The following is a 25002-nucleotide window of genomic DNA, read 5'->3' as shown; positions in this document are numbered from 1 at the left end:
CATTCGTGACCTGTCCGGTTTATTAAAGTAATGAATGTTGACCTGCTGTCCTCTCCGGTCCCAATCTGCCCACTATTTCTCTACACGACCTCTGATTCATCTGTTCCCCCTCACACTGATGCTGATGTCACTGGCTATGCTAATATTTCAGAACAATATGCTAATGAAGGTCAATGAATATTCATTAACACACTGGACTATATTCAGGTTGACAGTTGGGAGCTAAGACTCAATGTCATTGGAGGACAGGTACATAGAAACTTTGTGACTTTCTCTGTCTAAACTTCTGGTCTGGATGACTCACTAGGTGACCTGAGGCAAATAATAAGTTGCTGGTTTGATTTCCAGAGAGGATGGGTACACAGAGCTGGTGAGGTAGCAGTAAGAAGGTTTCATATTTATATGAGCTGCAAGCACTTCAAGTTTATTAATTTTAGCCATGACAGTTGTATGGCTCTATGGGTGGAAAGATCTGTTAGTTAGAACTGTCTCAACATTTACTGTATGGATTGGCATCAAATTTTGTGAATGTTCCCCTGAGCATGAATCCTGACTTTGGTGATCCTCTGACTTTTTGAGGTTGATGTTGTGTGTTGTTGTGAGTCTAAACGTCTGAATTACTATGAGATGTATTGCCGTGAAATTTGGTTCAAACGCTCATGTCCCCTTGAGGATAAAGTCCTACTTTGGTCCCTCTTCACTTTCTATCTAGTGCCATCATCAAGTCAAAATATAATTTTGTCCAGCTGTACTTTACAAATGTCAACACATTAAGAATTGACACGGTGAACATACGGTAAAAATGTTAGTGTTAATGTTATTCTCTGTGTTGTGGAGAAATTGCTGAAGTCAAAGGTCAATGGTGAGGTCAGGAGGGAAGAAAGTGTTCAGGAGCCTCTGATGTCTTATGCTGTTTTATTTATTGAAGCTTGATCAAGGAGAACTAGAGACACTCTCAAAGTACACCTGAAGTGCTTGAGTCGGTCTCGCATTCTGATGAACTCATGCTGGTGGTCACACTTTAAACCCTCATAGATGACGCTACAAATACTTTACGCCCAAAATAGTCAAAGGGAAAGCATTTACCCATGTTCGTGTTCACCTTCAACACATTCTAGTCTGGAGACACTGTTGTCTGTTCATGCTAATGGAACGTCAACAATTAGCTACCTATTATGTCTAGGAATGCAGCAACAGGCCTCTTCGACCCTGGACACCACAGTGTTGAGATATGGTGGCACCCAGTCAAAGACAAACAATTAATACTGCAGAGGACCACAAGGCTCACACGTGACCTCGTGTAACCCAAAAAGAGAAAATTCCATAACACTCTGGTTACGATCTCCTGCAAGAAGTATGTAAAACTTTACAGCATTAAGTCACACACCAACAACTATTTCACTTATTTTGGTGAAATTATTCTTATGATTCTCGAATGCCCTCCGGCTTCTCTGCATCAACTCTGTTACTGACGGAGTTTCCTGATGGACAGTAAAGTAAAATGCTGCTAAATGTAGCTGCTGTTAGGTAATATTAGCTCAGTGTAAACCATGGTACAACCATCAATTTTCTTTCAATAAACACATTAGTAACTTGTCTCTACCCAGACAAAGCCTCTTGAGATTGCTTTGTGGCACGCTGGTCCTTGTGTGGCAATGGAGGGAAACGTTGATTCAAGAGGTTAAGAGAAAATGGTTGATCCGTATCTTCCTTCAGCAGGTAAAAAGATTGCAGATCACACAGTGATCAAAAGATGTTCGCTGAACACTAATAGACACACTTTGAGTTGCTTGTCCAGTAAGTTGGGGACTGCTGCCTAGACTAGTTGGGTTGCAAATGTTTGTTAGTCATATCCTGTAGCAACTCAACGTTGCAATGGAAAGGCAGGTATAAGAGGTGTACCCTGAACTTTATATCCTTGGTGACATCATGGCCACATTACAGGAACTCTTCTAGTTCCTGTGCTTCTTATTCAGCAGGATTTTCATTCCAAACCAATTTTCACACTAAAGTTGCAAACCCTGATAGGGTTTTGATGCTGCTGTATTGTTCAGTCTGTTATTGGTACATGTTGGCCTTTCTTTGTTCACCCACAAATTAAAATCTTAATGAGTCCTTTGTTGTACACCGCTCACAGTGTGAATGTGTACAACTGTATGTGAAACAAGAGTGTTGTTGTTAAAGAGCTTATGTGTTCAGAAAGTGACAACTGTTTCTTTGACCTTTATTTTAATGCAGCCTCTAGTTTTATGCATGCTTTGTCATAGTGATCACTTGATTTTCTTTAACCTGGAACTCATCTGCATATCTTAATAGCCTAACCTTGCCTGTGACAAAGTTTTTAACCTTCATTTATTCATGGAAGACTTTCACCAGTGAGTAATAATTCCAGGTACTTTACTTTAGTAGTTCAAATTAGCTCACATGAAGTCAAAATTGCTAAAGTGCTTTCATAACATTTTGTCTTACATGTCACCTATGTTCCAGTATCTGGCCCAACAATAACATGATATCTGTGTCACAAATAACAAGCAGAGTAATCAGGAACACAAGGAATTTGAACCCAAATACAGACTACAGAGGCAGAACTAGTACAGAACAATGGTTTAATTGTAAATGTCAAAGAACAAAGACTTGATAAGGCAGAGAAAGGTCAATACTAGAAGAGCTGTCCAAGGAAGGCAAACAAATACAAAGGACAGGCAAAAAAACAATAGAATGGGCAAAGTCCAAGAAAACAAAGCAGTAGTCAAAAACACAGGGGACCTCTCTGGCTCCCTTGACATATGGACAACCACAAACTTGACACTGAAACCAAAACACACAAACTAAATACACAAGTGAAAGCAGGACAACAAGACTCAGGTGAAAACTAATCAGAGTTTTAAAATTGGCGGAAAAGGCAACATTGGCAGGAAGCAAAGTTACAGACACAAGGAGAGGGGAGATTAACAAAAATGAAATAGGAAACACTAAACAAGGCACCCCAAACCATGACACTGTGAGTGTTTCTGAAGGCTGATTCAAGCATCTGTTTCCAAGCCTCAGTGATTACTGTACAACTGCACAACTTTATAACTTTATTAATTGATTTAGGTAAAACTGAATCATATTTTATACAGAATATGCTCGCTGGTTTTCCCTCTGATGTCTTCCAGCTGCTAAGCAACTCTATTTGACTTACAATTTCCTGATGGACGGATAGCTTTAACCTAACTACTTGCTAAAGTAGTTAAATGTAAATTAACTGCTGCTGACTGTATCTGTTGTTAGCGGGCAACAGAACTGGAGAGCAGCAAAACGACCTTGGTAGGTTACTGTATTCCATGTCAAACTGGCCACCATTGGTTTTGGAGGTTGTGTTTGGCCATGTTCACTGGAAAGTGGCTGCAGGGCTAGCTGCATAGTGATGCTGGTCTATGCACATGCTATTGGCTACACTATAAACGCCCGTAACCCCCCGTCTGCCTGTTTTTACAAGAAACATGTGAAAATATGGAAGCAAATAGCACTCTACTTTCACTTTTATTTTCACAACGTGATGGAAATACTTTTACTTTTAAGGTCCAGTGGATAATGTTAAGGAGGATCTATTGGCAGATATGGAATATAACATCCAGTTTGTTTTCATTAGTGTACAACCAACTGAAACTAAGAGTCCTTGTGCCTTTGTTACTTTAGAATGAGCCCTTTATATCTGCAGAGAGAGCGGGTCGTCTTCAATGTTGTCTGCCATGTTGCGCTGCTAGAATGGACAAACTAAACTGGCATTAGTGAGGGCATTTCATGTTTTTCCATGGCCACTGTAGATTCTCCTACATGCTGGACCGTCTTTGCTCATAGAAGGGGTCATGAGTTGAATTAGAATTTTGTTTGTTTGTTTAAAATGGCCACAAGCTAAAAGAGATTTTTGATGTGGGGGTAGATCTGAAAGAGAGGAAAAACAGTTGTCAGTCACTAGAAAAGCATGAATATACTCTGACCTCACCTGTGATCGTAACTCCTGCACTTATATGTGCCATCTGTAAAACCCAATGAGGACAATTACATTTTTTCACTATGACAAATGAATCCAATGCACCTGAGAAGATTTTGTTTGAGTAGAGCAAGTAATCCCAGTCCCAGCCTCTGATATCTGAATGTTTGAACTGTCTCCTGCAGCATTTATGCGATAGAACCGGCTGAGATGGCGTAGGGAGAGGAGGACAGTCAGGTGCTCTTAGGCCTTCATATCCAATAAAAGCCTCTTCATACAGAGATGCTCTCCACCCGCTTCAGTGGAGACGAGCTGGAATATTTTTTGAAAATGCCTTTTTCTTTTTCTAAAAGTGGGGTTAGACCATCAGAGAGAGGACCAAACCATCAAATAGAAATCTTTGTGTTTTATTATTAATAATGCTGTTGGAGCTGCAGGAGGGGGAAGATGCACCTTGGTAACCAGTTGTGATATGTTGTACTGACTCAGACAGAGAAACTCACAACAGTAGACATTTCTATGTCAGTACTTATAAATCTGTTGACTGGTTTTATTTTTCTAAATTAATCGTGGTGCATTTTCTCAGGTTTTTTTTTTTTTTTGGAGAAACTGTCATTGAATTGTTTCTCATCTTAATTCCTAATTTAACAGTTTACTCTTGAAAATACATACAGGAGCACTTATCCACTCTGTTCCATCAGCATTTTGTTTGTGCACTGGTGCTTCTTTAAGTTGCAACAGGCACATTTTTTATATCCTGAGTGAAAGGATTCAGTGTGTGGACTGTGAAGAATGTTTTTGATGAAATACCATCCAACTGGAATTGGATCATATGAGATATGATCATATGAGAAAGGCCTGGTTGCCACAGCAAAGTGGCAGTCTATGTTGCAACTAGTAGAAGCTGGTATCTGTTTTTAAAACCCTCTCCTGGAGGTCAGTGCAGTAGTTTCCTGTGTGGAAGCTAAGTAGAGATGCAAATTCATCAAGCAAAGTGTCTTTTCCCTCTTGATGTCATGAAAATGTATTTTATGGCATATCCCAAAACAAAAACTAATGAAGGTTTGTTGTCTTAGTTGTGCAAATAAATACTTTCACTTAATAGTAGGTGTGAAGACGACTGCAATAGTGATTTGTAATATGTGAACATCAATTTCTTTTTTTTTGTCATTTTGATCTGAAGGATTGAAAACAAATGAGTGAAGAACTTATTTATAGTAAAATTATTATATAGGTCGTAAGAAAACCGACTGCTCCGACACTGTATGTTTGCCTGGGTGCATTCACAAGGAAAAATTTAATTTAGCAAAGAGAATCAGTATTTCTAAGATAGTGTATCGTTCAGTAATGACACATGAATGTGTAAAGAGTGAAATTTAACATTAAATGAATGAAAAATGAGCAAAATGCTACATTTGAACAAAACCTTGGAATTCCTCTAAAGCCTGACCTGTAAGCTAAACACCTACAAGACTAACAAACCCGAAGGAGGTTTATGTATTTTAAAAAAATTGTATTACACCTTACCTTACCTTACCTTTAACCACTAGAAACAAATCAAACAAAGTAAGAACAGAAGCTTGTGTCTGAAGTCAAGAGAAATACAGGTTCTTTCCTCTGCTTTGTCTGTAGGCGAGGGCCTGTTTGTGCAGTGTTCAGGATCAGACGCCCGTTTGAATAGATCCAGACTCCAACCTCCACTGCCCGGCCCGACCTATGACGCAGGGTGTGGGCACGGAGGGGCAGCCTAACATCATGGGCCGTAACATGAGGATAACTCTATATATTTCATAAACACTGGGGTTTGGTGCGAAAGCCAGGGAGGGCTAGTTCAGCGGGTATCATGCCAACATCACATTTCCCTCGCCTGAGGCATTTTAAGGAGATCCAGCAAAGTCTTGTAATTCACCAGCACAACAGTAAGGGCCTTCACAGCACAGCGGGTAGACATCCAGGAGTCTGACTTTTCACAGACAACCAGCAGGCTGATGAAATGATAATAAAGCTGCTTGGTGCCAAAGGCTCCTTCAGGCAGGTCAGAGGCACCTCTCATACTGGAATCCCTAGACTAAATAATAGACGAAACAGTAGACACCTGTAAGCTGACAGGCCGGATCAAAGGAGGAGGTCTGCTCTTAGATTCATACAGCTGTAGGAGACACCCAGCAAGCACTTTCAAGTTCAGATGGCATCTGCAGCAACAAAGAGCTGCTGTCTTCATCAGTTTGTCAAAGCTGGACTTCAATAGGTTCCTGATATCAACACAAAACAGTTTCAAAGACCTTAGGAGTTAATACTAAATCAAGTAGTACAAAGAATAGTCCTGAATATGAAGCTTGGAGTGAAGCTCCTCATTAACATGTCATGAGTTGTGATGACATTAAAATGACATTTTGTGGCATTTCTCTGTTTCCAGATAGCACACAGAGGTAACAGACGTGGAAGATGGACGATTAAAACACAAACTGGACAAACAACACGGTGAACGGTCAGCCATTCACTGATTCTCATCTCAGTTTAAAGACAAACATATCTACATAACTCGTTAGGTCTTTAGCAGCCCGACACTTACATAACACATATTAAACCGTGTTTTTTTTGCCCCCCAAATTCATATGATAAATTTCACCATGTCCTGTGATGAACTGACAACTGGTCCAGGGTCTATCCCGCCTCTCACCCTATTGCAAGTTAGTTAGTTTGGATAAGCTGCAGTGCCCCATGACCCTGATAAGTACAAGCACTTATAGGAAATGGATGGATGGATGGATGGATGGATGGATGGATGGATGGATGGATACTTCACCGTAACCTGTTATATTTCACATTCATGCAAAATTACAGGTACATACAAATTTGACCAAAATGACCTGTTTTTTACTGTGCAGCTTAATTATACCAAGTTTCATACAAGCCTCACTAACTCTGAACCTATTACCTATTAGCTTGTTCTGTTAAGTTCCTTTAGAGTCCTGTAAATTTGCGATACATGGACTTTCAGTGAAAGTTCACATACACTCATCACATTCACGCACCTACATTTTTTATTTCTCCCGATGAATTTGAACTCAACCAAACAAATTAGCCTCAGAGGAATATGAGTAAACCTGTAAACCCCTTCATGGTTTCTAAAACTGACAAAGATCATTGATTCTACAAAAATACTTTACTGGATGAATAAAGATTAAACTTCACCCTGACTTTGTTCACATGGTTTGATGGGACAAAGTGTTATTGCCAGTTTGTTGCTGCAGGCCACTTTGTCAGGACAGATTTAACTGAGATTGAATGCCAGAAGCTGAAGAGTCATCGCTTCAGTGAGGACTGAAGATCTGTCAGGGTTGATAACTGCCACAAAGACATGTCTGTGTTGTACTTTATGTTATATGCCACACTGCACAGAGAAGACTGGAAGCTCCGTGTACATCTGATATGTTTTGCTGTCATCTGATTTACTATACAGTTGAATGAACAGCTTGTGAAACACTATTAACGCTCTTGGCATTTTCTGGTGATTTCATGTATGGTACCAGTATTAAATGAAATTATTAACTGAAAATAATGTAATTACCAATATGTACATCAAACTAGTACATTTTATGAATAAATAAATATGGAGTATGAGTCAGGAAAGTTTAGATTATAGAGAAGTGAAGGTCTGAGCCTGTCAGTTTCTACATCGGAGGCAGCAGCTCATCTTTCTGCTAGAAGTGAAGCCACCTCTCAGCAATCTGAACTCTGAGTGAAAAGTTTTATGGTTCCCCAGCCTCCAGGACCTCAGGCCTGCAGTGCCACAAATCAATAGCCACTCTGGCCAGAGAGTTTGGTGGTCTATCAAAGCATATCGAGCCACTTTTTTTTTTCCTCTTACTATCCCTTCAGATGGAACAAACAGTTATTGTGGAAATTACAGCTGAAGTAAACCACAGAGGCTCCAACAAAGCAACAAAGGGAACATTTGACAGGCTATCGGTCACATATTGACTGATCACATATTAGAAGAACTTTGTGAAAAACAAATAGTTACAGACTATGTAAGTGCAATTGTCCTGTAGGCAGGAGTAGGGGTCCATTGGCAGTCCACCAAACTCCACCAAATAAGGGCCTGGGCTGAGGGAACTCTAACTCTAACCTCAGTCTCCAGTCACCCATAAGCACACTGGAAGAGGGAGAGACCAGAGGCAGAGCAAGGAAGTGTGTTATACTCAGCCAAAATGAGGCGCTTGCTCCTGGAGGCAGGGTTCTGAGAGACAAGACAGTGAGTGAGTTGAGCCTCTTGTTTTGGTCATTGGACTATGGACTGATGATATCCAGAAGTGAGGCTGACAGAGGCATCAAACAGAGAAAATGTCTTCCAAACCTGAGATGTATATTGTGGGTACCAGTCAGACACTACATCATGGCAAAACTCATGGGACAGAACCATCTATGCTGTCTCCTTGGTGAAGGGAAACTTCAGAGGCAGAGGGATAAAGTGAACCATCTTGGAGAATCTGTCAACTATTGTGGCCTTACCTTCTGAGGGGGACTGGGACCCTGTGACAAAACATCCAGGGAGATATCTGACAAGGGGAAATGAAGAAAAGGGAACAAGAGAAGAAGGCCTTGAGGGGAATGACAACAAACAACCGGTATGGAGGGCAGCCTCCAGCACTTGAACACTGGCGATAGCCTGCCTGACCCTCTCTTCAACCTCCCATGTAACAACCCCAACCACACAGCATGAAAAACACACATGAATGACCAACATAACCTAAGATATCCATGTCTACCTGTTGTGGTGAGATTTGATTTTGTGGTTATTTTCCATCATAACCTTGCTAATGCTAACAAGACCCCTGTGAGGCATACACAACAGGAAGCTTCCGATGGCTCAGCAGATGTAAATATAACACAAATGCAAAGTAATATCTTGTGATTAACAGCAAGCTAGTTTAGCTCCATTCTTACAAATAAAACTGCACGATGGCTCTTACAAATGCTAAATATTGCAAAGGGACTAATGCTAATGGATACCTGTCAAAAAATAGAAAGAGAATCTTATCTTGTACAAACATTTGTCATTTCACAGTCAATTTTGAGCCACAGACATTGACAGCTTATCTCCTATCCATGCCAGCTTTCAGTTTTCAGTCAGCCATGGCCAAGGGAAGGTCTACTCAGACACTTAAGGCTTAGACAATGACTTTGTTATCCTCTTAGGCTACTTGCTTATTTACACAAAGAGTGAGGAGAATTTAAATTTCATCACAACTGGAATCCTGTCCAGGAACCACAGCTCTGCCAGTAACAGTAAAGTCAACTATAAAGGGAGGAAATGAATGAAAAATAGAAAGGGATAGTTTAGAATAGTTTTAAAAATTGGGATTTGATATCATAAAAATCCAAATTAATCATTAATCATAACTTTAAATTCTCAACTGTTTTATGATACGATTTAAATGCTCAGTTGGATATTTGTTTCTGTTGGTTTCCAGTCCTGCACCTTGTTGTGGTGACACTGCAGTTGTAAACAAACTATATATGGAAAAGCCCAGAGGAAGATGGAAACATCCTGTCATCCTGTTGGCCCACTCAGTTGTGACCATGTTCTGGATGATGTTGTGACAGAACAAGAACTTAGTTGAACATGGGGCTTGTCAGGATGTGAGAGATACAAAGGAGGACGATTGCATCTGGTGGGTTTTACAACGTTGTGTTGCATTAAGGATTCTGCAGCTCCTGTGCGTCAGTCAGGCTTATGAAGCGGAGTGGAACAAATGCTGAAGGACACAGATCCTCGTCTGCTTGAGAAGAAAAAGTGCAAGTAAAGGAGTAGAGAAACTGCGTACTGGTGCTGCTAAAATTAATCCATTCTTCTCATTGGTAAAACTGTTCTGTGGGACCAAAACAACTGGGTCCTGATGTGAATTCAGAATTTAAACCCAAACTTTATTCCAGCAGACTCCACCCAATAAATTCAAACTTAGCACTAAAGCTTGAAGCGTTAACATACAAACGAGTCTGTGAGGCTGTATTTAGGCACAGTTGTGCTCTATTTATCTGTCTGTGTTTGTTCAGTAGAATCAGTTGCTTTCACAGTAAAAGCTCTGACACAGTGAATGCACCGTCTGTATTGGACTTTGCCTCATCAGTGCTGACCTGTTCCCTAACCTTGCCACATGTAGGCAGTCTCCACTGTAAGCTAATCCATCTCTGTGATGTGGGAATCAATGCTAAGTGGATGACTTACACCGAGACCCTGTTTGTCTTATTGAGTGATGTCACTGCACGGGCAGTGAGAGGAAAGAGGTGGAGAGGTGACAACAGCGACAAAGAAGGGCTGATTGTTTCTTATCAGTGTTGTTTTTATGTTATTATACACAGCGCCGGTCCTGGCCACATTTGCGCCCTGGGCTCAGTCACGATTTAAAGGAGTTTAAAGGAGAACTTGGTCCAGAGTTTGGAGGAAAGAGTAAGCTTACCAGATCTGTACAGACCACTCCTCATCTCTGCTGCAGGTTAGAACACCCAGCCTTCGCCAAAAACCTATGCTGGTGGTTGTAGATGAGATGCAAACAGCAGTTTCTGAAGTCAAAAAACAACAAAATGACCCATCTGATCTGTAACCTTATCGGAAGGCCACTACTATTATAAAGGCCTGGTTAGGCGAAGATAATGCTCAAGATTTTAGGAAACAGATTGAAAATGGAATGTTCCATTCTCAAGTAATTCTCCTCCAAAAAGAAGTTTTTGGGCATATAACATAAGACATATTTTCCTCCATCTCAACAAATAACAGATGCTGCTGTAGAGAGTCTCCTTTTTATATTATTTTGTGTTGTTCGGTTAAATGTGACTCATGTGACACAATGTGAATCATGCTGACTTCCTCAGACAATGACTTCTACTTCCTTGCTTTGAAAAATCGTAATAATCACAGAGTCAAGAGCGCAATTGTGTCGATGAAGTTCTGCAGTGTGAGTCCATGTTTGACCCGAAAGTCTGTTTTCGCTGCTTCCTGTGGGAGCAGCTGGATGCTGAAGTGTTGAAGCACAGCAGGAGCAGCAGAAAAGAGGAGAAATAACCTTGAACATCTCCACTCATTAATATTACACGCTCTTGTCTGTACAATACAGTGGAATCTCAGCCTGCTTTAACCTCTAAATAATTCACACAATAAAATCTTTTCTTTCTCGGCCTCCCTTAGACACGTCTTTTCTTGGTGCTGCTCAAAGTGGAATGATGGAAAAGAGAGAGAGGGAGGGAGGTAAATTGTGAACAGAGAGAACACACAGCAGTAAGCCAATACTCATTTATCGATTCAGATTTTGTCCTGTCAGAGGTATCTTTGGTGGCCGGCAAAGGCAAAGAGATGTGCTGAAGTCTCAGATGATGACACCAATTTAAAAGCAGAAATGAAAAACAAATACAACAACAGAAGTGCGCTGCAGATGAAAAAATAAATACATTAACAGTAAACACACTGACGCTTCAGGTAAGCGCAGTTCCACATGTAGTACATCGCCCATTAGCTCTAGGCTGTCGTCCAAATGTGGTCACTTCTGACTCGAAAAACAAAACAAAATGGCAAACTTGAGACTTCGGAACGGTTGTCCACAAAAACAGTGGGTGACACCATGCAGGGTTTACACATGGGGGCAAATACATCGCTGTGTATTGCTGGAAGAAGTTTTTATCCACTACTACAGAGACCAGAGGTTCGATTCTTATCAGCAGTGCCTCTAGCTTCTCATTACAACAAACACACCAGGTGGGAAGCCAATGAAGGATTATGGGCTCGGTTTGCTTGAAATTTGGGCAAAGTGTTGGTGATAGCCATATTCAACATAGTCTTTTGACATCTCACCCCTTAAAAATGGGTTCTATGGGGACCCATGAGTCTCCCCTTTATAGAAATACCTACTTGGCTAACTACCTACATGGCTTAGCATAAACATGGCATAATCATGGCTTTTTTCCATGCAGTGTAATTTGTTATTTTCACCTAGTTTATTTAAATATTTCTGCATATTGGGGTCCCTAAATAGTATTGGGATTACATGAATTTGGTATGACTGGAAAGCTGGAAAGACCCCAATTGTATTAATGTGGGATAATGTTCCACCCATAGTAGAAATTCATTGTAGTGAGACTATTTGTCTTTTCAGAAGAGTAGTGAGATACAATCACCCAAATTTTTTTATTTTTTTTAAGGGAAAAACCATCAGGATTTTTTTCTATGGTGTTCTTTAAACTCTTGGTGTCTTTTGAGGGTATTTGGGGTAGTCAGAATGGTTACAATGGTTATGGTATAAACAATGGCAATGGCCATCATACTTCTAATGTAATGTTCTAAGCTCTTATACACTCTTAAACTGCCAATATCCGAATAAGTGCAAACACACAATGTTTATTACATGTAACAGGACTTATATGGTCCTGAGCTGCAATTAATCTGCAGTTTTCAGATTAGGTATATCTCTGTCTGTCTGTCTGTGAGTAAATGCAAGCCAGTGGTATCATGCATTGATAAAATCCTACTGAATGACGACAATCAATAATGAATAATGAAATAATAAAAAATAATGTCCATGAGTGATGAATAGTTACCAATAGGCCTGCAAGCTGTTGGCAAGTCTAAGTTCCCTGTAATTCACAAGAGTGTTCATAAAGCTTTAGATCCCAGTTCAGATCTTCTGAACAAGCCTCACAGCCTCCAGAGGATGAAGGTGACTGACGACAGAAGGTAAAATGTACACACTCCTTAAAGTCACCTGAAACACTGCATAGAGGTGAAGAGATGGAAAAAAAGGAAGGAAAAAAATATCCATAATCTGAGACCATTTCTCTTTCTTCCCATGTAATTCATGTTTTATGCACATTTCTTCCCCAGAAAACAATATCGAGTGACACAAATCATTTCAAAACCATCAAGAAGATATCAATCGATTCAGTAAAAGGTAAAATTCAGATTTCTGCAACTGGGACCTGCTTGCATCCTTCAGGTACTTTTGCAGCGCCCACTGCTGTGACGCATGGTCACATCCAGTCAGGTCAGCATCAGAAATTAATTCGCTGCAACAAAGACAGGATGAGACCGGATCCGTGCAGAACATACATTTCCCACTTAATTATAAGCGGAGCCGAGGTTTTCTCCTAACAACTCGTCCTGCTGTGGTCACCCTCAGCGCGTTTGGATCAGCTGCTTACCTGTTTTTTTAAGGTTTTGTTTGGACTAAGAGAAAACTTGGGGACCAGGAGAGGAAGTACTTCAAAATTTGGGATTTTGTTGATTCAGGCAGCTGCACTTAAATTAAAGGGAAATTAATAGAAGAAACAACAAAGGAAACAGTCAAAAGTTTTGTCAGATTTGCAGCCGCTGCGTCTCCATTTGTGGAACGAAGGTTATGAAATCACAGGAGCAATGTGCTTTCTTTTCTCCCTTTGACGCACCGAGACAGATCACTGCTCCTCGTTCTCACAGGTCAGACGCTTGCGTGGATGTAAAAAACGCTGGTGTTAGCGGAGAGTTATAGGCTTTGGTTACACCTCTCCTGGCGGAAACTCAACCCTCCTGACTGTCACTTCTGACCGCAAACCGGAGCTCCACGAGCTGGAGGTGCCGCGGGAGACGCTATGAGACGATTCAAATACTGATGTGATGGGTAAGATTATCACCTGTTTATATGGAAGCATCAGTGGTTCCTGTGGTGCACTGAGAAGGAAACTGGAAACTGTACAAAGTGACAGAAAACGGTTGATGGTGCCACAATATGCTAGAAAGCTTTTTAAAATGCGTTAAATCAACTAAAACAGTCCTCAAAGAGAGCAGTTTAGTCCATTTTACGCGGATGTCCAATTGGGTAAAACAAATCTCCTGTGGTATCCTCAGTTTGTGGTCATTTTGTCTGTGCTTAGTGACGCTTTTACGCACACAAATCAATCAGCTTTCTCTGCAGATGTTCAGATAGAGTGGAGAGATGAATGTTAACCTGCATGATTTCACTTATAGAAAGACATACATAAGGCCGGTGTAGTAATAATGTAATAAAGTAATTAGTAATACAGTCTGGAGCGTGTGTGTGTGAGAGAGAGAGCGTGCGTCTGCGGTGCTGATGTGACTCCACACCGCTGAAATCTGAGTGAAGGAGACTGCTGGAACTTCTTGAACGGAGAGACTGACAGTATGAATGTTAAAATGAACCACTTTTAAACAACCACCTAGACTCGTTAAAAGTCCAACTCAGTTGAAAATAAATGTCCACATTTACTTTCTGCAAACAGGAAATCAATCATATGATTTATTGATATAATGATATCACATCTATAGTCCTGTTAATGCTTAGGTGACTGTCACATGAAAACTCAAGTGCAGATGATATTCCCTTAGGAATTTATAACGTGTCCACCAAATCCTTCAACCATATGTTTCAATGATTTGAATTTTCACATTGAATTATTTCATTTAGCTGCTCATTTAGATTGGTTGTAGATTTTATTTCCCATTATGAAAGTCTGACGTATTCTCTACACCATCTGCAATGGAAATCTGTTGATGAAATAGTGGTTGCTTTAATTATTTATTAGCCTAAAGGTACTCAAATTAAATATATTTAAACGTGACTCCTCTTAGGCCCAAAACAGGGACATGGACACAGTGTTTTTAATCCTATTTTTGGCTCCATAAAATTCATAGCATTTAGTCACATCCTCTACAATACACCTTTTCGAAGGACATTTGGAGCCATATTTTGCAGTAAATTGAGTTGCAGGTAAAACTAGCATTCATCTAGATTTTTCTAACTGATAACAAATGTCAATAAAAGACCAAAACCACCAAATCTTAAAACTGTCTGTGACGCAGAGCTCCAATCCAATGAGTTCCTACTGAAGATGGGAATCTCTAAAAACAAGAAAGATGCTTTTGAGCAGCAGAAACAAACAAAAAGCTAATGTTGGTTATTTTTTATATTTCATTTCACCTCATCTTCATCTCACCATTTATTGTCTTATCTCTGAGGAGCAATTTGAATCTTGATTTCGGTGCAGTAACCTGATTTAAAGATTTCTTATTTAAAGATATCAAGGTTCAACTTTCTTAGAGCAAGTTGATAGGCAGCAATAAAATGAGCGAGTCAATAATGGATAAAATGCACTTGATTTTATGAGTTCTGTTCAGATCTAACAAAGAGGATAATACATGTTTAGTTGGATTAGCTCTTAAATTTTTCATCCATCCAGTCTTGATGGATGGATTGATGGATGGATACTGACCTTCGAGCATGTCTGTCTGGTAATTTGTGTGTGATGCTGACTGGCTGTGTGGGTGTAAAACTCTCTGTCCCTTAGGGACACTGATGACCAGGGCTTTGTCACTATGGAAACACAATGCAATAGTCAGTGATGAGGTGCTGATGAAAGAGTCAGCCGTGTTTGTCACATGTTTGGAGTTACTAGTGACTTGCTGCTTTGTCAGAGAGTTCTCAGCAATCAGTTGTAGCACACTATGGAGCTCCAATAAAGTCATTTAGTCTCTAGCTGTGTTCAAGTCAGAAATAATCAGAATGGCCACCATTATGGGAACAGAGTTCAAGACTACCAACATTTTCCTTTATTTTCTGAGGATGAACACAATCAAAGCTCCAAAAGAACACAGGACATACACACATGAATATAAAAACTGCGTAGTTGAGCTCTAAACGTAAAGTTCACCCAAATCACATATTTTCTCGCTCTACCTGTGCATATAGTTATGATTTTACGTGTTGAGGTTGCAGTTGCCATATTTTTCTTGGCCGGCCTGCCCACTTTCTTTTTTGAAAGTTTCAAGCTTTTTTCAGGATTTTTTTATTGAGTGATGAATTTCATCAATGTGAAACATTGTGAATTGCAAGTTTGTTGATTTATAATCAGAAGATAACAGTGCCAGCTACGACACAGCACTTTTACACCCAGACTGAGGAGGGGGGACCGAATTTTAATGTTCTTCTTTTATTTTCACCAATCTTACGACAGTGTATCGCAGCCGCCCTGACACCTTGTTCTAATGAGAAACTTTTCTTGTTTTTACAAAATCCTTTTCACGTTGTACTGTATGAAGATATTTTTCACATTATTACAACATACTGGCTTGAATTTTCTTTTCACAAACCAACATGTCTCATTGAGATCACTTTTTTTGTTTTAACATGGTATGTTGACGTAAGTACTTTGATTGTTAGAAAAAACATCTTAATAGTAATAACGTAATAGTGCTGTTGCTGCGTATTAGCGTACAGGTGCAATCTTATTTGTCCAAGAGCTTTACCCCTTGTTGTTTTTTTATACCATATTGGATGGTGTGCCAGCCATATACCTTCACATTCATACATATAGCATGACAGTCCCACAATACGACAGACTCCTGCTACCAACCCTCGTGACACCCACACAGAAAGCAGAGGAAATGAGATGATCTGCCTGCCTGTGTTTTACCAGTCATTAGTGCACATTTTGTAAGTGATGCTCTGGTTCCTGATTTATTGTATAAAACATGAGGGAGCTGAATATTAGCAATTCATAATATTAATCTAACATCAGGCATGACTGGTTTCACTCAGGATGTTTGACTGCTGAGTACAATAGTGCAAAAGCTTCTATGGGGAACTGGTTTAATTTCCATGTTGTCACATTAAAGGTTGAGGAACATTTGTTGGTGTCCCTTTAGTGCTTTGATTTTTCTTACCATTTGCTAATGCACACTTAATTCTGGTTTGGGAAAAGATTTATTGTATAAAACATGAAGGGAGTCTCTCTCTTCACCAATGTAATTTGAAGGAAATTATAAACAGATTAATTGACAAAAAAAGGGAAATAAAGGGAAACTGAAGAACCTTGTGTCACCTTTTCTCCCATTTAATTCTCCTTCTTCATCCCTGGCCCATATCTCTTCTGGTGACTTTTTTTGTCCAGAAAAAAACAAAACAAATACATATTATCTGGATTGTTTTTAAAGGAGCAATGTGTAATTCCTGGGTAAATGCTCATTTCATCCTCTTCATACCTTTGATAAAATGAAAGTGTACATGATTATTTAGACCTGTGTAATAAACCTTGCAATGGCAAAGTCAAATCAAGATTTTAAACTGTTGGTTTTCTGAATTAAGATTGATGAGATATATACTAACTTAGTTCGGAGTATAACCCATAGCTGGAATCCAGTAATAGTCCAGTAATACACAATTTATTTCCAATTTACTCTAGGCAATCTCCTTTTTTTTCTGCCTCTGTATAAATATGAAGGAGTATGATAGAGCTCTGGGTTCCCTCATAGCTACAATAACAACTGTTAATGTCTACACTTCTGAAATGGATTTAATAAAGTAATTCTTTTTTAATTTAAACACCATGAACTATCATTCTGGCCATATCTTACACATTACCCATTTAAGGATGATTTTCTGAAAATACCTTCTACTAATGAATGAATGAATGAATGAACAAATGACTTCCATTTAAGAAGACTTTTTCTGTTTTTATCAGCAGATTAGCAAATTCACTGGTCATGTCTCTTTTGCCCAATCTGGTTCAGCCACTAGACAATTATCATTTTCAAAACAAAACATTATGGATGAAAAACATCCATAATGTTTTCGAAGACAAACAATAAACCATCATAGGCACTCATTCTTGACTGGACCTCAAGGCTTGTCTGGAGTATTTCTCACCATTATTAATAACTATGAGTTCATTCAAATATGAACGCACATAAATGATTCAACTCATTCATTCATGAAATCGGATGCCCCTTATAACTTTAAAAGTTTTCTTTTGTAGAAGGTGGCTACTTTGAATAATCTGAAATATAAAACATTTTCGTTGTTTACACTTTTGCTTGCATACTACTACTAGTTTTGATGTCTTCAGTGTTAATATAGCTAATCTCGTTTGTGCTGAGTCAGACTTTCCTTTTTAGGCTGCTTCTGAATTTTACTTTTGTTGTAAGGATTTATTTTAAATAAAATTGGACATCGCGTCTCCATTAAGATTTTGTGTTTACCTGACAAGGACTTCTACTGTCTGTGAATTAGATAGATCACACACAGTGACGATAGACAACAAGGATAAAAATATAAAGAACTAACTATAAATAATAAAATATTTACTAGTAAGAATTTTGTCTGTCAGGACCAAAGAAAGTGTAAAAACTAAACTAAAGTATAAAAACGATTATTTGATTGATTTATTTGAAGTAAGGAAAAAGTATTTGATTGTCAGACAAAAGTACACAGCCTTATGTGGTCATTGCTGAGAGGAAGAAGGTCAGACTTGCTCATATTTGCACGGTTCACTGTGATGGTTTAATTTATTGCCAAAAATATGCACTGTGTCGTAAAAGATAAAAGATAAAAATCGATCAGCAGTATTTTCAGTAATGACTGCTGGCAAGAGGAACCAGTTTAAACATTTTGGAGCTGTACGGTAGAGTCGTAAAAACTTTATAGTGACCTCATTATCTCTCTTCTATCCTCCTCCTACTCCTTATCTTCTCTATGTATCCTGTCTTTCTCCCATGTCCTCTATTCTTTTTTCTTTCTCTTTTTCTACTTCCCTTATCTCATTTTCCTTCCTCTTCCTCCTCTTCACTGTTACCACTATACTCTCTCCTCCCCATCGATTTTCTTCATCTCTTTATTGTCCTTTCCCTCTTGTCCTCTCCCTTCCTTGAAGCCTCCTCTTCCTCCTCCTCTCATTATCTTCTTCCCATCTGTTCCTCTCTCTTTACTAACCTGTGCCTCCCACTTTTCAACTCATCCCATCTTCCTCCCTGACTTCTTCCTCCTCCTCCTTGCAGGCTGTTGATGGAGAGCAGTTCGAATGTCAGCCGGGACAGTGGTCATCGCAGGAGGAATTCTGGCTACAGTCATCTTACTGACCATCGTTGCTGTACTGTGTTTATGTAGGTTGCAGGTATGACTAAGTTTACTATTGATTATTTTATTGACTTCCATTCAAATGTACATGAAAATGTAATATATGTAGTGACAGATTAGCCTCTCAATTTTCTGGTCATTGCGATCAAAAAGTCACCCTGTTGTAAAAAATAATCCAAGTACAATAAATATTTACAAGAGTGTCTCAGACACGGTACTTGATGTTATATTTATCAGTCAGTCAACTTAGCATTTGCTATTTAGCACGAAACAAAACGTGGCTAGTGCTGATGGGGATGTCTTTAGTTTTTCCATTTATTTGGTCATAAACCAAAACATTGGATCCATGTGAAATTATGACTTGATTCACCAAAGTTGTTACAACTCATCAATTGTTCAAGTATTTGTACCAAATTTGACGCCAGGTTGTCGAAACATTTCACTCAAAACCACCAATATCAACCTGATCGTGACACTAGAGGAAAGATAAGATTTATCTTCTTGTTTACAGGGACTCAAGTCCACAATAATTTAGGGATGTTTGTTTCCAGTTAGTGCTGCTTCATATTAGCTTCTGCTTGACTTCTTGTCCTTGTATGTCAGTGTTGACCCTCTAACTCCTAACCCTAGCCCTAACCCCAACCCTAACATCTGATGGTGATTCTGACCTGTGGTTCTCTCTTCTTGTGTTTCACCACCACCAAGTATTACTGCTGTAAGAGGGAGGAGTCTGAGAAGGGGGAAGAGGAAGAACCAGAGCTCGCCACCATGTCGCCCACCCGACCCCTGGCTCTCTCTGCTCCCCCTACACCTCCGACACCGGAAAGGTATGGTGACGAACCAGAGACTTACCCCCCGACCTTTCTCACTGAGGCCAACGGGCCTGTCAGCTATTCCCCCACACCGCCACCACGCAGGTGCCAGCGCTCACACGCCTTCTGCCAGTCCTGCGCCCGCTGCTCGCTGCCCTTCTACCTACAGCATCCAGAGAGGCTGTGCAACGGCGGCCGCAGGATCAGCTACAGGACTGTGCAGCAGCAGGACCTGGAACTGCCCGTGGACCTGGCGAGCTTCTACCAGAAGTTAAATCTCATCCGCTCCGTCACCATGAGGGAGGTGGTCACTCACAGTGTCAGCACTGATGTCTAGGAGCATGCAGGGTGGAGGCAGTGCCATCCTGTTAGCCTGGAAGAAAGGCTGATTTATACAAACTGGGCTGTGCAAACACGCCAAATTAACAAGTTTAATGTGTTGTGCTATGGGTGCAGCATTAATACTGTGTTGTACTAATGTACTGCAACACTGAGGGCTTTTGGGTGATGTACCACATCTCCTGGCAGCCATATCGGAGGGCTACAGTTCTGGAGGAGCCACTAACAGCTAAAGGCATTTCTGATCTAAACAGTCTGACAAACTTGAAACAACAAATTTTTGTGAGTTTTGTCTGATTTTGTGTGTAGAGAATTATCTTGTTTGCTAAATAGCTAGCTAATATAATGGTATCAAAGTATAAACAATTAAGAATTCAAGAGTTTTCTAGGAGATTTAACACACATTTTGTTTGTTCAAATGCACCACACAAAAGCCAGAAACAATGGAAAGAAATCTGAATTTCCTTGTGAGGGTAGTTATCGAACCATCTACCAGTTTCTTTAGGCTAACCAAGTTTCTTTTAAAGGATATTAGTTTAAACTAATCCTATGTGAAAACCAAAACCAGTAATGAATGTGATGCATTCAACAATGTTTATTCTCAATAGATTCAATCCCTCACACACCGTGCTGCTGCCCCAAATACTTAACAGAGCACCAAATGTGGATTAATCCGCCGCTGAAAATAGTTCCCAACAAATACACTATTTCTTCCTGTTTGAGAAACATTTGATGAAAACTACAGTGACTGTGAGTTTTAGGGAATTACTGAGCCTTGTTAAAATCAATTAAATTCATACTTCTGAAGTGGTTTTAAAAATGTGTGACTTAGTAGGAATCAGGGGGTTTATAGAGGTGAGTTATAAACAGGGTAGAGAAGTCAGAAAGTACTGAAAGACACACACACACATTATTGGTTTTGGACTTTCATGGGATTTGTTTGTAAAAACAATATTGAAAAAAGTGTATTATTTAAGCTTCAAATCAACACACTGACTTCACATACAGTCACAAATGCAAATCTAAATCAGACCAGTACTCCAGTACTGACCATACAGTATATATGTGTATTTTTTTATATGTGTGTACTTATTATATCACTTGATTGTGATTCATTTACGCAGTGGAAAAAAAAAAGAAAAGAATGGATGTTCACACAGACAAACCCTTTTTTGTGTGTACGTTTGTTTGTGTACCAACAACTGTACAGTGTCCAGTAACATCTCACCTTTTTTTCTTACACAGTGGAATTCCTCCACGTAACACCTCATAAGAGCCGAAAAATAAAATAAAAATAAAATACCTTTTATATAGTTTATTATTTTATATTTAGGATGAAGCTCCTACACACTATAGTGAAGCTGGTGCAGCTTATTCAGCCTGATTACACCTCTTCTTGTGTACAGACTCAATGGTGGCACAATTACCATACTAACTGAAAACACGTGTAGTGGGAGCTGCTTTGAGAAGCATTTTTTGTTATATTTGTTCAAATTTATCTAAATCCCAACAGGGATCAATAAATCAAATGCTCTGAAAAAAAGAAGTTCTGGTATCTGTGGTTGTCACAGGCCTATAATAAGTCTATCTGCCTGTGTACCTACCTGCCTGTAAATGTATACCAAATTGCAAAATACTATACATTCCCAAATATTGTAGGTTAAATTTGTAGATGAACCTGTAGAGATGAATTTAAATGTGAACATGAAAAAAACACTATAAATACATCAAGAGAACCATTCTGTTTAAACCTGTACTCCCCCTGCATCAGTCCGTACCTCAGCCATTTGCTGCCTAGCTGCCACCGTCTAATGAAGCAGAAATAAAACAGAAAATGCAATATAATATATAACATCTGAAATAGAATTTTAACCAGACAAAATATAATGCATTTTTTATATTAAAGGAATAAAAGTTGAATTCTTTATCAAAATTTTTATGTAAACTCTAATGTAATAGACAGACACATTCTTTGCATGATTTTAACTTTAATTAGTTAATATGCGTACATGGCAATTGGAATTTGAAGTAGTTTATATTTCTATCTTCCTTTTCTGAGTACAGTAGATGTGTATTTGATATTTTACAGACTTCACACCATATCAACAACCCGACTCTAGAAGCTGCTTATTAAATGTTAAACATTCAAATAAAATAAAACTCTTCCTTTGTAGCAAACTTACAACTCTTTTTATTCTCACACAGGTTGATTTTTTTCTGTCACATGTGATTTGTCCCTCTGTGTTTTTCATGAAAGTGTGTTAAGCCTCCAGTAGCAACGCGTCGTGCTCAGCTAACACTGATCATGAGTGTGTCAGATGGATGAAAGTGCAGAACCTGCAGGGACCTGAAACACCTTCACTGGAATGAAGCAGTAGTTAACATGCCTGTACCATAGGGCGGGGATGTTGTAGGTTTAAGAGAGCTGAAGTGAAATGATACTTAAATAATATCAATAACTAAATGTACTTCTCAAGAGAGAAAAAATACTTTTTTTCCCGATCAACTGATTCTTCCATGTAGTCCTGCCAGAACAACCTCTACTGATACATGACTGTCCAAATCCAGGCTTCACAGGTTTTGACTCTGCAACATGTTCACACTGGAAATGTGAATAAACAAAGGAAACTCAAAACAGTCAGTGTGCAGAAAACAAAAGGCTTGATTTCTGTGTGCGATGTTCATCTGCATTATTCTCCCACAATAAAAAGGAAATGGATGAGCTGTAAGCACAGCTGGAAATGGTATATTTTATAATTTCCTGTTAGTAGAAAATGTTAAAGGTCCAGTATGTCAGATTCAATGGGCTATATTTACAGGATATTGCAGAAATTGAATATAATTTGCATACCTATGTTTTCATTAGTTTATAATCACCTATCACCTAAAAATAAGAATTATTATGTTTTTGTTCCCTTAAAATGTGTCTTTTATATCAAGAGATACTGTGGGTCCACTTCTAAAGGAGGCGATGTGGTTGCAATCAGCATTTACCACTAGAGACCACCACATCCTACACACTACCTAACCCTTTAAATAGTGTGATTTTCTTTTTTTTTCAAATGTTCCTTCTCTTCCTGAGTATGTGAAATTGACGTGTTTTGTGACACTGACCAACAGAACAGAAAGTTCCTCAGCTGTAAACATAGCGAAGCGAAACAAGAATGATGTTGGTGCTGCAGGGCGGAACGATGAAACAGAGGAAAGCTCACAGATATTTTTTCAGAACACAAGACAGCCAGTATCATATACACCACTATAGTTGCCTCTAGTCTGACAGATGTATTAATAAGAAAATTATTGTGTAATCTGAACCTGTGTTACACCGTTGGGGAACTGAAAATTCTTTTCAAAATTCTTTTGTAGTTGAATGACTTATGATTTTTCTTTTATTACCTTCAGTGGTGCAAAATTGGCAGAAGCATAGCATCTTCAATATATATATATATAAAAAAAAAAAAAAAAAAAAAAAAAAAAATATATATATATATATATATATATATACAAAAATAAAGCCATTTATTTACATTTAATTTACACAGAATACTGTAACATTTTCTGCTTTCTGCTTATTATATTGAAACTTTTGTTTCCACTACATTTGTGGTGGAAGCTCACCTTGTTTTCTATAGTTTAAAATACATAAATTATGCTGCACAGTCTACACACATTTGAGTAAAGTGACACGCATATATTTCTATCTCTGGAAAGTTTGATTTGCACTGAAGTGTTGAAAGACCAAATTCTCCTGACCTCTGACCTCCTCCTAGACAATGGTTTTGCCCAGCACTCAGCCTACCAGGCAGTGCTTCTTCTCAGGCAGATACTGCCCACAAACAGCTCCACCTGTTAAAGGTTTTAGGCTGTAGATGACAGAAGTTTGACTTACAGCCATAGTTGGGGTTAAAGTTTGTATGTGGTCACAGAGGAAGGACTTATGACAGACAACCCCTTCATCAATAAAGCCTTGCCATCTTATCAGGATGTTTTGGGCGATGAAGCTGCAGGTTCTAAACTTATTTTAAAGTTCCTGGGGAATTATGAGTGCGGAGTTACTTTATTATTCAGTATTTCCCTGACATCAAGTTTTTTTGTTTGTTGTTTGTTTGTTTTTCTTTTCAGAGAAACTGTTCCATGTTTCTGCTTCAGTAGTTCATGTGTTTCTATTATCATGCAGTTCAGTAGATGAGAGATTTGATTTTGCTGTCACACTGACCAGCAGGGGGCGTCAGCTGCAAACATGCATCCATGTAGCTGCTTTATAGTGTGAACGTGACTTAATTTTGGAGTGTGAATAAAATGACTCAAATCTGCTTGGTATCTGTGTTCTCTGAGAATAATTTATTCTGTTTTGTTGCTTTTCAGCAAGTTTTGATCAGATAAATCAGATCAGAGTTGATTTGTTTCATCAGAAGAAGCTTCAGAGAAGAGGGTGGCAGTCACTAAAGACAGATCATCATCATAACAATTTTTTTTTCCTGCAACACAATTATCATGACCTCCAGTTTCAGTATGAGCCTAACTAACTAACTAACTAACTAACTAACTAACTAACTAACTAACTACAATTATTCCCTCAAAAACCTCAGCTTAAGTTACAGAGAGAACACTTTGTTGATAATTTCGGGGAAAAGGGACCATTTCAGTTTCAAGGTTGCAAGTTTAAATCCCTGGACTGGTTTTTAGCTGTGCTACATCATCAACATTTTTTCCTACTCATTACTTCCTCCTCATTCTTTAATGTATTGTGTCTGTGCTGGATACCATAATTGTGCTACCATGTTCGCATGGACTGTTTTGACAAAGAGATCTCAATCCTGCTTAAATAAAAGTGAAATAAATCTATAATCGTCTCCCCCAATAGCTACTGTCAAGTTGTCTTTGAGCAAGTCATATATGAGGGTATATAAGAACAACAAAAAGGTAAATATGTTCATTTGAACTGTTATTTTATTGAAATATAAGACAGTACCATTAGGTT

The 25002-nt window shown here is 38.9% G+C and overlaps 1 protein-coding gene across 1 annotated transcript; it reads left to right on the top strand.

The window, feature by feature from the left end:
* Positions 1-13133: 13133 nt before the first annotated feature.
* Positions 13134-21295, top strand: fam163b (family with sequence similarity 163 member B). Its single transcript, XM_027278131.1, has 3 exons — positions 13134-13623; positions 18792-18907; positions 19576-21295. Exons 2-3 carry the CDS (start codon positions 18815-18817, stop codon positions 20017-20019), a joined length of 537 nt encoding a protein of 178 aa, XP_027133932.1. The 5' UTR covers positions 13134-13623; positions 18792-18814; the 3' UTR covers positions 20020-21295.
* The last annotated feature ends 3707 nt before the right edge of the window (positions 21296-25002 follow it).

The sequence above is a fragment of the Larimichthys crocea genome, chromosome III, assembly GCF_000972845.2.
Source record: "Larimichthys crocea isolate SSNF chromosome III, L_crocea_2.0, whole genome shotgun sequence".
NCBI classification, from domain to species: domain Eukaryota; kingdom Metazoa; phylum Chordata; class Actinopteri; family Sciaenidae; genus Larimichthys; species Larimichthys crocea.
Note: the sequence above shows the minus strand (reverse complement) of the source record. Positions and strands in the feature narration are given on the sequence as shown.

Bases quoted from the DNA above. Each gene is read 5' to 3' on its own strand.
- fam163b (XM_027278131.1), top strand. From the start codon at position 18,815: ATGTCAGCCGGGACAGTGGTCATCGCAGGAGGAATTCTGGCTACAGTC. The intron at 18,908-19,575 runs GTATGACTAAGT...ACCACCACCAAG, and splicing joins TGTGTTTATGTAGGTTGCAG to TATTACTGCTGTAAGAGGGA.